Source organism: Colias eurytheme, chromosome 6 (assembly GCF_061535395.1).
Source record: "Colias eurytheme isolate Ceu_HAF_F1 chromosome 6, ilColEury1 Martin Lab GWU primary, whole genome shotgun sequence".
In the NCBI taxonomy this organism is placed as follows: Eukaryota; Metazoa; Arthropoda; class Insecta; order Lepidoptera; family Pieridae; genus Colias; species Colias eurytheme.
Genome location: NC_142985.1, coordinates 6,449,257 through 6,462,064, shown reverse-complemented (window position 1 = coordinate 6,462,064; position 12,808 = coordinate 6,449,257). Strand labels below are relative to the sequence as shown.

The 12,808-nt window shown below is 30.0% G+C and overlaps 1 protein-coding gene across 2 annotated transcripts in view; it reads right to left on the bottom strand.

Annotated features, from left to right (window-relative positions):
• Positions 1 to 12,808, bottom strand: part of LOC149907714 (myosin-IIIb-like) — a 30,066-nt gene that overhangs the window by 14,800 nt on the left and 2,458 nt on the right. For both annotated transcript variants that reach the window (XM_090102754.1, XM_090102753.1), the window contains exon 2: positions 925 to 1,113. In XM_090102754.1, the coding sequence (XP_089958880.1) occupies positions 925 to 1,089 (165 nt within the window). In that variant the 5' untranslated portion in view covers positions 1,090 to 1,113. The remainder of the gene's footprint in view (positions 1 to 924; positions 1,114 to 12,808) is intronic.

The following is a 12,808-nucleotide window of genomic DNA, read 5'->3' as shown; positions in this document are numbered from 1 at the left end:
CTACGCAAACCATAACTAGCGAGTTACATATAACAATACCTTTCATTTATAAGCTTTATTCAAATTCACAAAAGGTGTAAAGAATATGTTATATGTATTGTATGTATTTTGGTAGTAGGATATATTTTTATTAACAGAAAATGGAGGTGGCAGAGAGAACAGATGGCAGAGAGCGTTATAATTTTATTTCATTTTTTATATGAATATACCTAGGATTTTTATATATCATAAACCATATTATGTTGAATTGAATGAATTAACTAAATAAATTACATTAATTTCGGATCCTAAATAAAACATAAATTGGTTTCGAAGATCCTCAAAATCATAATGATGATGAGATTGCCAAATTATTTGACTTACATCAACATTTTACGCAACATTAGCTACTGCAACAAGATCACATATTAAGAAACAAACGGTTTAGCAAATATGTTATTTTAATGTCAAATTGATTGAATAATTTTACATAACATTCACAAGATATTCGAGATTTTTAGAGGTAAGGACCAACTTTCATAACTCTCAAATAAATATTTATGCAAAGAACTCAAGACAATATGCTATTTCATACCTTCGTGAAAGAATGGTAAATCTACGAGCATTCTTTCAATTATTATATTAAAAGAAAAAAACTTAACAGCCGCTTCGGCCCAGTGATTGGCTTGTTCGGCAGCAAACAAAAAAATGATTCGTGTTCAAAACACAACTAAAATAAGAAAAAATATTGTTATATTGAATTCAGTATTAACACGTCTGGTATAATTAAAACGTAATTATTTATTTAAATACTTTTTACGTAATTTATTGTATAGTTTAGTTTCAGCATAGGTCACCAAGTTGAACATAATTGTCACCTTTGGGTCAAATTATTAATATCAGGAGAACAACATTACTTACTATAGTAACACAAATGCGTTTTACCTTTACTGCCACCCGTTTTCCAGACTTCTTATCCCTAGCGCAGTAGACTTCCCCATAAGTCCCTTCACCTATAAGGTCTTGTAACGTGTATCGATCGGTAGGGTCTGCAGCCCTATCTAGCTCCACGTGCTGCGACAGCCCTCGGTACGCCATGTCGCTTCTCATATTCGCGGCTCACATTGGTGAAAACTGTAATACAAATATTATTTTTATTTATTTTACTCAATGAGCGGATTATTATGGTCTTGAAAGAGGCTGGAGAGCAGTGTTTACAGTCTACAGAGTCAGGATGGCGCGGACTATTAAAAATCACACATAAGATGGATGAATGGACTACATATAATATCATACAACTATGGTTGATGTAATCGAGACTGAACGGACTGCAAAGAAAGCATAAGATACTTTTTTACGTTTTCCTCAAAGAATTCCCTTAGAAATCCAAAAAATGATGCCGAGCAAAAAAATCGTAATAATAACGGTTTATATATTTTTTTTTGTTTTGAATATATAAACTGTTAATATATTCAAATATATAGATAAACTGTTATAAATTATTCGTTGAATATGTGCATAATATTTTCTCATGAACATTGATACGTGTGAGAGCAGATAATAATTTTCTGATAAATATAATCTTATTCACGTTACACTTTAAAAATATATATCTTATCGAGTTATCTGTATTTTGCAACATTTATTCCGATGAAGTGCCCACAAGTCTCTACCTATATGTTTCTAGTTTTAACTACATCTATTATTTATATAGATATTAATTATTGGTATTGATATATGTACCTATAGTCGAGCCAATTTAATAGGCAACATTTGACGTCTATCAATTTTATCTTCGAAGAGAGGTAACCTGCTTAAAAACATCGATTAAAGTGAATTAATCGATACGGATTTGAAACATTTGTCAATCGAATTTATTAATTTATGGTGATTTTTATTCACAAGTAATCGATGCATTCGATTCTAGATGTCAGATTTCGATTTTTAGAGTAACGTCTCTGGCATTTAAAAAGAAAAAAGGTTTATTGACACAAAATTGTAGCGACGTCAGTTCTTCAATTCAGAAATTGTTTATTATGTTTAGAATGGTTTATCAGTAAAATGAAATCTTAAAATTACTTGTATCAGTCATTATTATTATAAATATGTGGTTGTAATTGAAAAAAGTTAAGCAAATGTGCAGTTCTAACAAAACGAAATATCATGTTATTCTATGTTGTCGTTACTAGGTTACGTTGTTGAATTTTGTTGAACTGTCAAATGTTGCCTATTAAAATGGCTCTACTATAGTTATGTTATTTTGCTGCAAACCCCACTGCGTAGATATAATGTAAACCGCAATGTCAAGAAACCGCACCCAAATATGAAATATTAAAAACGGCAGAATGCGCTTTAAGTACTTAATTATCAAGAAAAAAAGAGTAATTTCAAAATAGGAGTAGGTACTTTACCTATGTACTTAATCCTCAAACTAACAATGCTTACATAGATTTTTATTAATATTCCTTCTTATTTAAATTACCTTCATGTGCATACCTATGTAAAATTATGGCATTTTTTAAACTATTTCTTTATCTTTTATTTAAACTATTTTCATGCAAATTAAGGTATTACGCAGATTTTAATACATATTGTTTCGCATAATAGGCATTTGATTAGCATACAAATTTTGGTACTATTATATTACATTAAAAAATGTTATAGATAGTGGTACATAACATAAAATATCCATTAAAGATTTAACGGAGTTTATTCTTGTATTGTATATCACGTACAACCGCAAACCAAATAAGTCAAAATCTTAAATTACAGTTATGTTTAACGACCGTCACTCTTTTCACATCGTCTGGTCTTGCCCCTATTAATTCGATACTAATCTTCGAAATCTCAATTTGACGAGAGTGATGGCATCGAAAAAGACGCGTAATGAAATATGAATTAAAATTTTAAATCATAGCATGCCGTCGTATATACCTGTGCGTGCGCAAAGACATTTAAGTTAGTAATATACACGATACCTTATAATTATTGTCATACATCGCGATTTACTATGTAAAGAAAACTGATAGGTAGGAAAATATGTGTTTGGTTTACATTAGCAGTGTTCACTTGTGAAATGGTTCGTAACATGGATCTATCAGCTATACAATGAACTTTTTAATCGCTTGCATGCCGTTTATACGCCACACCTGTTTATTCAATCGATGAGTACCTAATGATTCGTCCATCAAATGACACCGGATATCCACGCTTCGATGGGGTATGCAAATTTCGTCATGTATTACGTGCGGTACTAGTTTTTTCTCATTATTGACCAAAAATAATTGGAACATATTTATTGAGGTGGATGCACTTTGTGTATATGAAACTCAAACAGCACAATTAAATTATTATGAATGATTTCATATATTTTGTAATGTGTGAAAATAATCTCAACATTTAATTTAATATACCTAGTGAATGTTTTAATTTTAGAGTTTGTATAAATTATTTATTCATAGCTTTTTTGTTCGTTGCACACAATTTTATATGTTAGAATAGACAGGAAATAGTTACCTATATGTAGATACATAGTTATAATATTAAAATGCTGATACCGATATTGTTACTGTGTAGATAGAATACGATAGCCAGATTTCCTTCAGCTGTCCAAGCGCGAAGTTAACATATTAATTATCAATATTAAGTTCATGTGCTATCTTTTTGTAGTCAGGAAGCGTTATTGCATAAATGTTCGAGTAATTGAAATGTATCGTTGTGAACTTCCTAGTTCTTACATTTCATGTTTACAAAATATGTTTGTACGAATGTAACGAGTAAAATGAGAACATGCAAAGGTATCACCTGTGTGAGAATGTCGTGGAGCAAACGACACTGATGTAATATTCTGTAAGATCTGACTTTTATTTACAAGTACGCTGTACAGAGTTCGCTATAAATTGGTGTCACTTTTGTTTGATGGAGTGCTGGAATTTCGTAACCGTAATATGAATAGCAAATATGGCATCTGTACAGATTATTACATATTGTGTAAATAGAAAAATATTTTGTATTGATCAAACAAACTTCACTTCCGTAATGACACAAATTTTAAAATGTGTGCAATAAATATTAAATTTCGACAAGTTTAATGAAATAAATTACGTAACGTTGAAATTAAATTTGTTTTTCTTATGTTTAATTACTTAACTATTAATTTGAAAGTTATAATAGCTCATATAAGTGCTTTAAGAATTCAATTATACAATTTATATCTGAAGAATGGCTTTATTAGGTAACAATATAAATTTCAAATAATTTTCTTTAATATTACTTACTATACACAAACGTTAAGTATTATAATTGTATATATAAGTAATTACATACATCTTCTTCATTTCATTTCATTTATTTATTGATTATCCTCCAAACCAATAAGTCCATCCGGTGCGTACATACGGTGAATAGGTACTTTAATTACTCATCCTACTTATAAAGAGTGAAGTGTGAACTATTCTCGACAACTCCGTCACAACATGGACGTCATCGAATATTAATTAACAAGAACACACAATAACGTAATGCATGCATTAAAATATTTTCATGCACTTAGGCGTCTCACTCGCTCGATGCCGATGGACGGACGAACGGATAGATGCGACACTTTCACTAGTTCTTTGTCACGAATGTGTGGTACCGACAAATTGGCTGTTGTTTAATGTTTTGTTTCGTGTTAAATTTGCTCTACTAGATCATACCTATGCGCATTGCAAATTGGTAGATTACAACGCTGAGTATAGGTCGGGTCATGTAAAAAGAACGCTGACGGTTAAGCTGCGCATTGGCGATTTATTGGTCTATTTGGTGTTATGAGGTGGTATAAGAATAACAAATATGTAGTTGCGAAGCCACGACTCGAGAGCCTACTTCAACAATAAAATAAGCAGCAAATAACTTTCGTGCTAAACTCGATACATGCCAAAACACACCCCATCACTTTCATCCAGCGTTCTTTTTACATGATTCGCGTTATATGGAACTGTAACTCGATAGAAGTGAGCAGTGAGAGATTAAATAACATTTTAAAATTGCATGAAATCACAACAATGTTGTAATTAGGCACATAGCATGTCATGCTATGTAAGACCTAAGGTTGAGACTACATAGTAGTAGTTCTTTGTCCAGACCAACAATACGTGCTATAACCACGTTTTACCACTTCCCATCTAAAGGTATTGTTTTCTTAGTACTCATCTAACAATAACAAAATATTCTCAAACACAATTCACAGTTTATTAAGATCATAAATGAAGATTGCATACTGCAAGTATTCTCGTTGTATGCAATTAAAATTGTTTTTTTTCGGGAACAAATGTTCTTTTGAAGAACTTTGGTTAAAATTATGTTTATTAAAAATAACTGCGTCATAGGTCAGTTATATAGGTTCCTATTCTTTATAGCGTATGCGGAAAAGGATAATAATTAATAAACAATAATATTTTATACGAGGATAAAAATTTGTTTATATTTTATGCTTACAAATAATATGCTGTTTAAATTATCCATGAATGATGTAGTATATTATCACGTTCCAATTTATGCAGAATCAGCTTATAGTGTTAGCCATAATGGAAGCCTCTAATCGAAGAAAATGTTTGAGCTGTTTACCACAAATGACTTGAATTCTTTAATCTCATTTCTCTTCAATTCTGCACGTACAGGTACTATAAGTATCATAATCCCACGACATGCATTAAAGACTCACACAAATATAAATGCAATTTTTAAATAATTAATGTAAGTACGTAAGATGGAAGTTAATGAAGGGTTTTAAAATTGTTTAAATTTTATTTTACCTCACTATTACTTACTTATTATTGCTTTATTTTTCACTTACACAGTGTAAAATAAAGGAATAATAAGTAAGAATTTCTGAATTAACATAGGTACCTTGTTTGGAACCTTAAATTATTTGATGTATGTATCAAATAGGTACAGTCTTTAAAAACCATATTATGTTTTAAATTTTGAGTAGTTCTATTTAAAAGTAAAAGCATATAAAATTGTTAAATCGAAAATGCTGCTTACAGAAATAAATATGTAGTACCTAACCAAAGTAATTAATGTATTATTGTGTTTTGATAATTGGATGAAGTCGCACCTTTGTATCATTATATTCTGAACATTTCAAAAGCATATTATCTACTTATATACGTAGTCACGTACATAGCTCTACACTTTAGACAAGAAGCCTCTCGACAGCTGGTAATCTGCTTACTAAAGCTCACTAATAGTTTAATTCTCATCCAGGGCCATAGCATGCGTAAATAGAGTGTAAATGTAATTTTATTATTATTTTTAATACTCAGCGTTTATTATAAAAATATACCTTTATCTAATTAACTTAATGAGTATAAAGTAAGTACGGACATTATCTCGGTACTTTACCGTGCTGCATGACTGCGATTATTTCAGTGAGCCCGCTACTAATTTTGGAAGGGCCAATCTCTTTCAAATAGTTTTAGCGTGACGATAACTACAATTGTTAAAATCGTCTTCAAAATAAACGTGAAGTTAAAAATTACTCTATCGTAATAGCGAGAAAGTAACACTTTCTAGTCACAATTAAGGTAAATAATAGCTTTCAATTATCGATAACAACGACTGTGATGTATCAAATGAATTGATACGTTTTATCGCAAGTCAATTGTATCTACTTAAAATAACTTTAAAACGTAAAATATATGTTTAATAATTACATGCAAGTTAAAAGTAACATACTTGGTACGTAAGTATGTTACTTTTAACTTGCATGTATTTATTAAACATATTTTTTGCATTCTATCTGATAATAAGATTCATCAATACGCCCCGTTAAACAATAAAAAAGTATGGTTCAAATAGAATATTGATTATGGAATAAGTATTTAAAAATATCAAAATCGGACTTTATCTTAATGTGAGTTACAGCAGATACACAAGTTTAAAACACGGGTGATAATATATGGTAAAAACTAAAAATGTAAAATATAAAAAATAATAATTAAGAAAGTTTATACTTTATACAAAGAGCTAAATTAAAAAATAATTTGGAAAATCCAAAAGTGCACGCCTCATAATTTTTTTTAATAAATATTTATTAATTATTATTTTTGTTTATTTAATAACAATTAAACCACATCGAATCAGACCCTGAAAAATGAAAGGGTTCTATTCCTGAGCATACTCAAGCGTAAGAGAAAAAAAAAGACTCGATTAGTAAAGTATTTCGGTCGCTATCGTGTTAACAAGAAAAAGGATCCGCACATACAGACACACGGACGTCCAAGACGGAACTTTTTTAAACTGTTTTTTAACTAGTTTAAATAACAAAAATGACATCAAAAATATCATGAACGTTAAAAATAGTGTTTTTTCTTAATATGTGTGTGTATGTATTATCTTACAAGTGCAATGTATGATACATAAAGACATTTTAAGTTTGAAAAATCAGATGTTTTGCGCGAAGTGACAGTAGTACCCACCTCAACGCTTCGCTTATGAGGCGTGCAATATGTAATACAATATGACTAAACGCCCTGTTGAAAAGTGGACAATATTGTATAAATAAAAATTACCAAACATATTATTATTATATTATAGCGAAAGTGGTTATTCCATATATGGGGAATGTTTGAAAGTCGTGAATTTTTATAAGGTAACACTAGAAACACAGCGATAGATGGCAGGCATTACTAACATGCCTTTACCAGCTACAAACCTGTCGACTATTAAATTTAATTTGACAAACGATTAGAGAATTATAAAAATGTAGAAATCTTTATCTAAATAGAAAATAGAATCACAATACTTTTAACCTCTGTTATTTTAAAACTAGAAATGTTCATTAAAGCATCAATGCGTGAAATATTCCTCATAGAATCGATTTATCTTATCAGCCCGCGGTATCCCGTTGTGAATCGATTAATAGTAACGGCGAGGAGTGTCACGGTTTTTGCAATAAAACGTTTTTCATATTGTTCACAGAGTTAGCATATAGAACGCATGTTGCACTCGATACATGTATTATGGTTTCCACGCAAATCCGATTGTGTGAGCAGAGAACAATACTTTCTTGATTATAACAAAAAGAGGACTAGTATAATAATTTCATATTTTATATTGATTGATTTTATTGTTGTACCTACTACGTATTTAGTAGAAATTTAACCGTAAACTATAGAACAAATTTAGTCACAGAAGGAAAACTATTTACAGCCGTGAAAATTGTAATAAAACACTAACACTAATTTCACAATTTGAACACAATATAAGCACTCATAAAGCAATCTAGGAAACGCAAATAAAACTTTTGTCTACGTAGTTTATGGTATTTTAATTTTGTTCTAAACCTTCAGACACACAATTTACATATTTTTTATCAAAGTCATAAAAACATGCATTGCATTTAAACATACCAGTATAAAATTATGATCTAAAATTAGTTCTGCTCAGACATAAAAGTAAGTAGATAGGTACTTGATTGTTGTATTAAACAAGTAATTTTAAATTTGTTTTATTTGGTTATTTGCCACTAATGGAAAACCTCATTAGGTTTTTTTTACATGACATTGCCGCCTACCAAAATGTTAATGAGACCATGTAATATATGTTTACATTATTTTGTATAGTTTGTAATAAATACAAGCCATTAATATTATATAATGATAATAAACGATAGTCCAATAAATCGCTCTTAATTTACTTTAAATTTGTATAGTCGAAACCCATATCTCGTGATAATAATCGAACACGTGATCCCATAATCTGTAAGGTTTCATCCTCACGCACGACTATGGATTCATATTATTTCCACATTACAGCTTGTAACGTGAATCGAATCCAGGCGCAATGTCACGATCAAAACTAATCTGACCGTGACTTTTCCTTCACGTCATTATACTACACGAAACAGAATTTAGATATCTAGACACGAATTTATAATCGAATTATGAAAGTGTCACCTACAAATTAATTTTGGTGGCCTTATTATCATCTAAATGCTAATATAATGTAGAGCTATTAAAGAAACGGAGAAAGGAGATTCAGCAATATTGCATACTAAAAATAAAAATGAAATGTTTTCATAAGAAATACGAACTACTTTGCATAATTGATCGTTATATATACGACTCTTGAACTATAAAATATTAATTAAAAGTTGAAGAATTTGGTAACACAATCCAATTTACAATGGTATATTGTAATTGATTATAAATTTAAATTGTCTGTATTATATAATTTAACCTCAATTCAAATTGAACAAATTTTATTACCATGTATGTATGTCAATACTTGTTAAAATATATATTTTTTTTAATCTTCCCGCCGCTCATTTTTAAAGTTTACGATCCCCAATCAATTCGCATTAAACTAGCAATTAAAATTATATAAAAACTCAGATAATTAATTAAGCTAGCTAGTGCAGCATTAATTTTCGTAAATGCTTAGAAAGAAATATGTACATATTTGATTAGGAGATTGGACTGGCTTTGATAGTCATAATGTTGTGATTACGACACATTCCGTTTGGTTAATTATTTTTTAATTTAAATTCTCAGCGATTAAGTTAAAGAAATTATTTTATTATGACCTTTTAATAGATTACACGTACGCAACTAGAAAATATGTTTTGATTACCAAATATGTTATGACAAAATTTGATGTGTTTGTGTTAGTAATTTGGACAATATTGTTTTTGCTTATTATTTTAAAATTATGTTCGTGTACTCTGAGATTGTTTCTAATGGTCAATTGCACTTACAATCTAAGTAATCATAGTTTTGTACTTAGTAGATATTAATGAAATGAATATACTGGTAAATGTTACATTAGCTTGAGTGTATTCATATATCAGTGTGTATTGATTGACACACAAAATACCTACATCAATGACAACACAGTGTCCGATTGTAAGCCTGTTTATTGTTCTGTGTTATGTAGAGCATGCTTATCGTACACACCATAACTGTGTTTCAAAATCGACCTGACGTTTCAATATATTCTTCTTATCATAATAATATGTAACTTTCCAATTCAATATACATAAAATGTAGAAATTTCAACACTTTTACACAAATATTTAACATTTTTCGTTAGCGTTTAACACATTAACCATCTGTATATTTTATTTTTATATCCACCTGTTAATGATCAGTGCTTATCTAGTATCAACTTAATGTTCTTGTTGTATAACCTGTATAAACATTATCATCTTAAAAGGCAGTTTATAAGAGAAATCATTATTTAAATAAAAAGGAAATGGTTTCCCTTTTTGTCAATTTCCCTTTCCCATCTTTGAATGATTTCGATGTTAAAAACACAAGCGCTTTATTCATTCGTTTGATTTTATAGTGCCTTTTTTGGTTAAAATATTTAATAAGAATTCCAATAACTAGATATATGTATCTTTTGGATTTAAGCAGATTTATATGAATAATGATTTTTAATTAACTTCGCACCGGTACACTAATTGTACGTTAACGATCTTTGAGAATGAACTTATTTCCACTGTAGGTACTTAGGTATACCTTAAGTTATAATTAAACGTTTGTAAGTGTTATACAATATACATAATAGAGCTTAATTACATTCGAATTAAAAAATAATAATAGTGTATATTGTGGGAAATATAAATATAATGAATATAGTACAGATGTTCTCTCTATTAATATTTTATAGAGAAAAGGTTTGATTATTTGTTTGCCCCGAAAAGGCTCCGAAACTATTAGACCGACTTTTATTTTTTCAATATCAAGGTACATCTTTGTACCTAATTGAAGCCGGGGCAAGAATATTTGCATATTTAAGATGACTCTCTATGTTGTTTCAAGTTTACCCATTGAAATTAAGAATCTATATTTGATATTATATAAAACTGGGCGATCCCGATAAAATATTTATTAAAATTTTTGAAAAAATTGTGTAAATGTAATAGTCCGGGATACATCGCCCATTTTTGCAAGTGATTACTATCAAGCTAATTTTTCGTGAGTAGCTTTATTTTGATGAGATGCCCAATAATTTCATGTATGAAACTCTCGATTGTGGTAGCTACCAGAGGAAACAAGGATAAAATATTTTGATTTGATGGTTCTCAAATATTCATTACTAACTGAATGTTTTTTTTTTGTTCAATCTCAAGATAATTATCTAAATTATTCGAAAAAATATTTGTCCTACAAAATGTATGGTTTGATCAAAGAGTCCCCCTTTCCAATGTGTATCGATAACGAAGTCATCATAAATGATTAGTAACCAGCTGATTTTTTTTATTTTCACTTATTTAATACTTATATAATTCAACAGACATATTGTCCTACAAATTGCGTAATAAATATTTGAGAACCGTCAAATCAAAAATTTTTATCCTTGTTACCTCTGTAAGCTACCACAATCGAGAGTTTCGTTCATGAAATTATTGGGCATCTCATCAAAATAAAGCTACTCACGAAAAATTAGCTTGATAGTAATCACTTGCAAAAATGGGCGATGTATCCCGGACTATAATAAAGGACATCTGACAAAATAGCTCTTAATGAGTCTCATGCAATCAGATTGTCGAGGTTCTGTCACTATTTAAGCAAATAGTGACAGAATTTGCATATACATTAGAACGAACTAGTTTCTAACAATAAGGTTATAGGTCATTTCCGTGAATTAGAAACCGTGACAAACGGAGACTTGCTTCGACGTTGACCCATTGTCACTCCCTACCGCTTCTATTTACACAGCATTAAATATTGAGTCATGATATTCTTCAATTTCTTCGTTTTACTTATCATGTTTTATTCTTCTGTTAAAGATTTAATCGGAAGCGTTAATGTTACAATTTATTTTTATAGGGTAACTAACATTATGGCAGTCAGTTGCTTTCAAATCTGATTTAAGATACTGGAATATCATTGAAATATCATCATATCAACTTTAACATCATTATAGGTACAAAATGTAGCATTTTAACGCATATACAATAATATTATACACTTATGGTTTTATATCGATCATCGATAGTTTGACATTTGAATAACTGCTCGAAACCAAGGCAGAATGTTAGTATGTACATTTAAAAAGAGCCACAACCACTGAACTGAATGGGAAAGGTCTAGATTCTTTTATTAGTTACGAAAGTTCAGCTTGCAGACTCGTGTGCAAATTACAACATAAATTTCATCACGAGTCAGAGTATTCTTCAACTATTTTATATAAGGTATAATAGTACAATAACAATTAAACTTTGTGTTAAAAGTAATAGATTCGCGTAATTTCTTTGAAAGGATTATGCAAATAAAGATTTTCTAGTTGAGTTGAGTGAAATCCTCGATTGGCTTAGAGCAACGAACGAGGTCGATCTTGCAATTGTATAGGCGCATCGTTCGCTCTGATTGACAACTGCCGTGACGTATCGATGCTGGGCCATTTCACGCGACCGCGACCAATGTACAAATTAAAACAATCTTTACCGCATTAAATATGAAGCGTTTTAGAATGTTTCTGTTAAACTCGTCGTTTTGTGAAAATTCAATGCACATGAGTGATGTCGCACTTGGACAATTAGATACGGAAGAGACAAGCGAACGAGCATGCTAACCGTCACTCCGTTTTCTTCCGTTGTGCTTTTTATATGAGCTATCATCTATATTCTATAGATTATGTTAAACCGTACATGTCTGTAAATATGTATACGTCATTATGTACGTTTTAAACATTCTACCTAATAGTCGCTTACAATCCATTCCAATGTTATTTTATGTTTTAAATGGTAAGCATAAATTATAGAAACTAATATTGCAATCAAATGAAATTAAAGTTATATCAGTTTTTAATGATTATTATGCATGCAATTTACCTA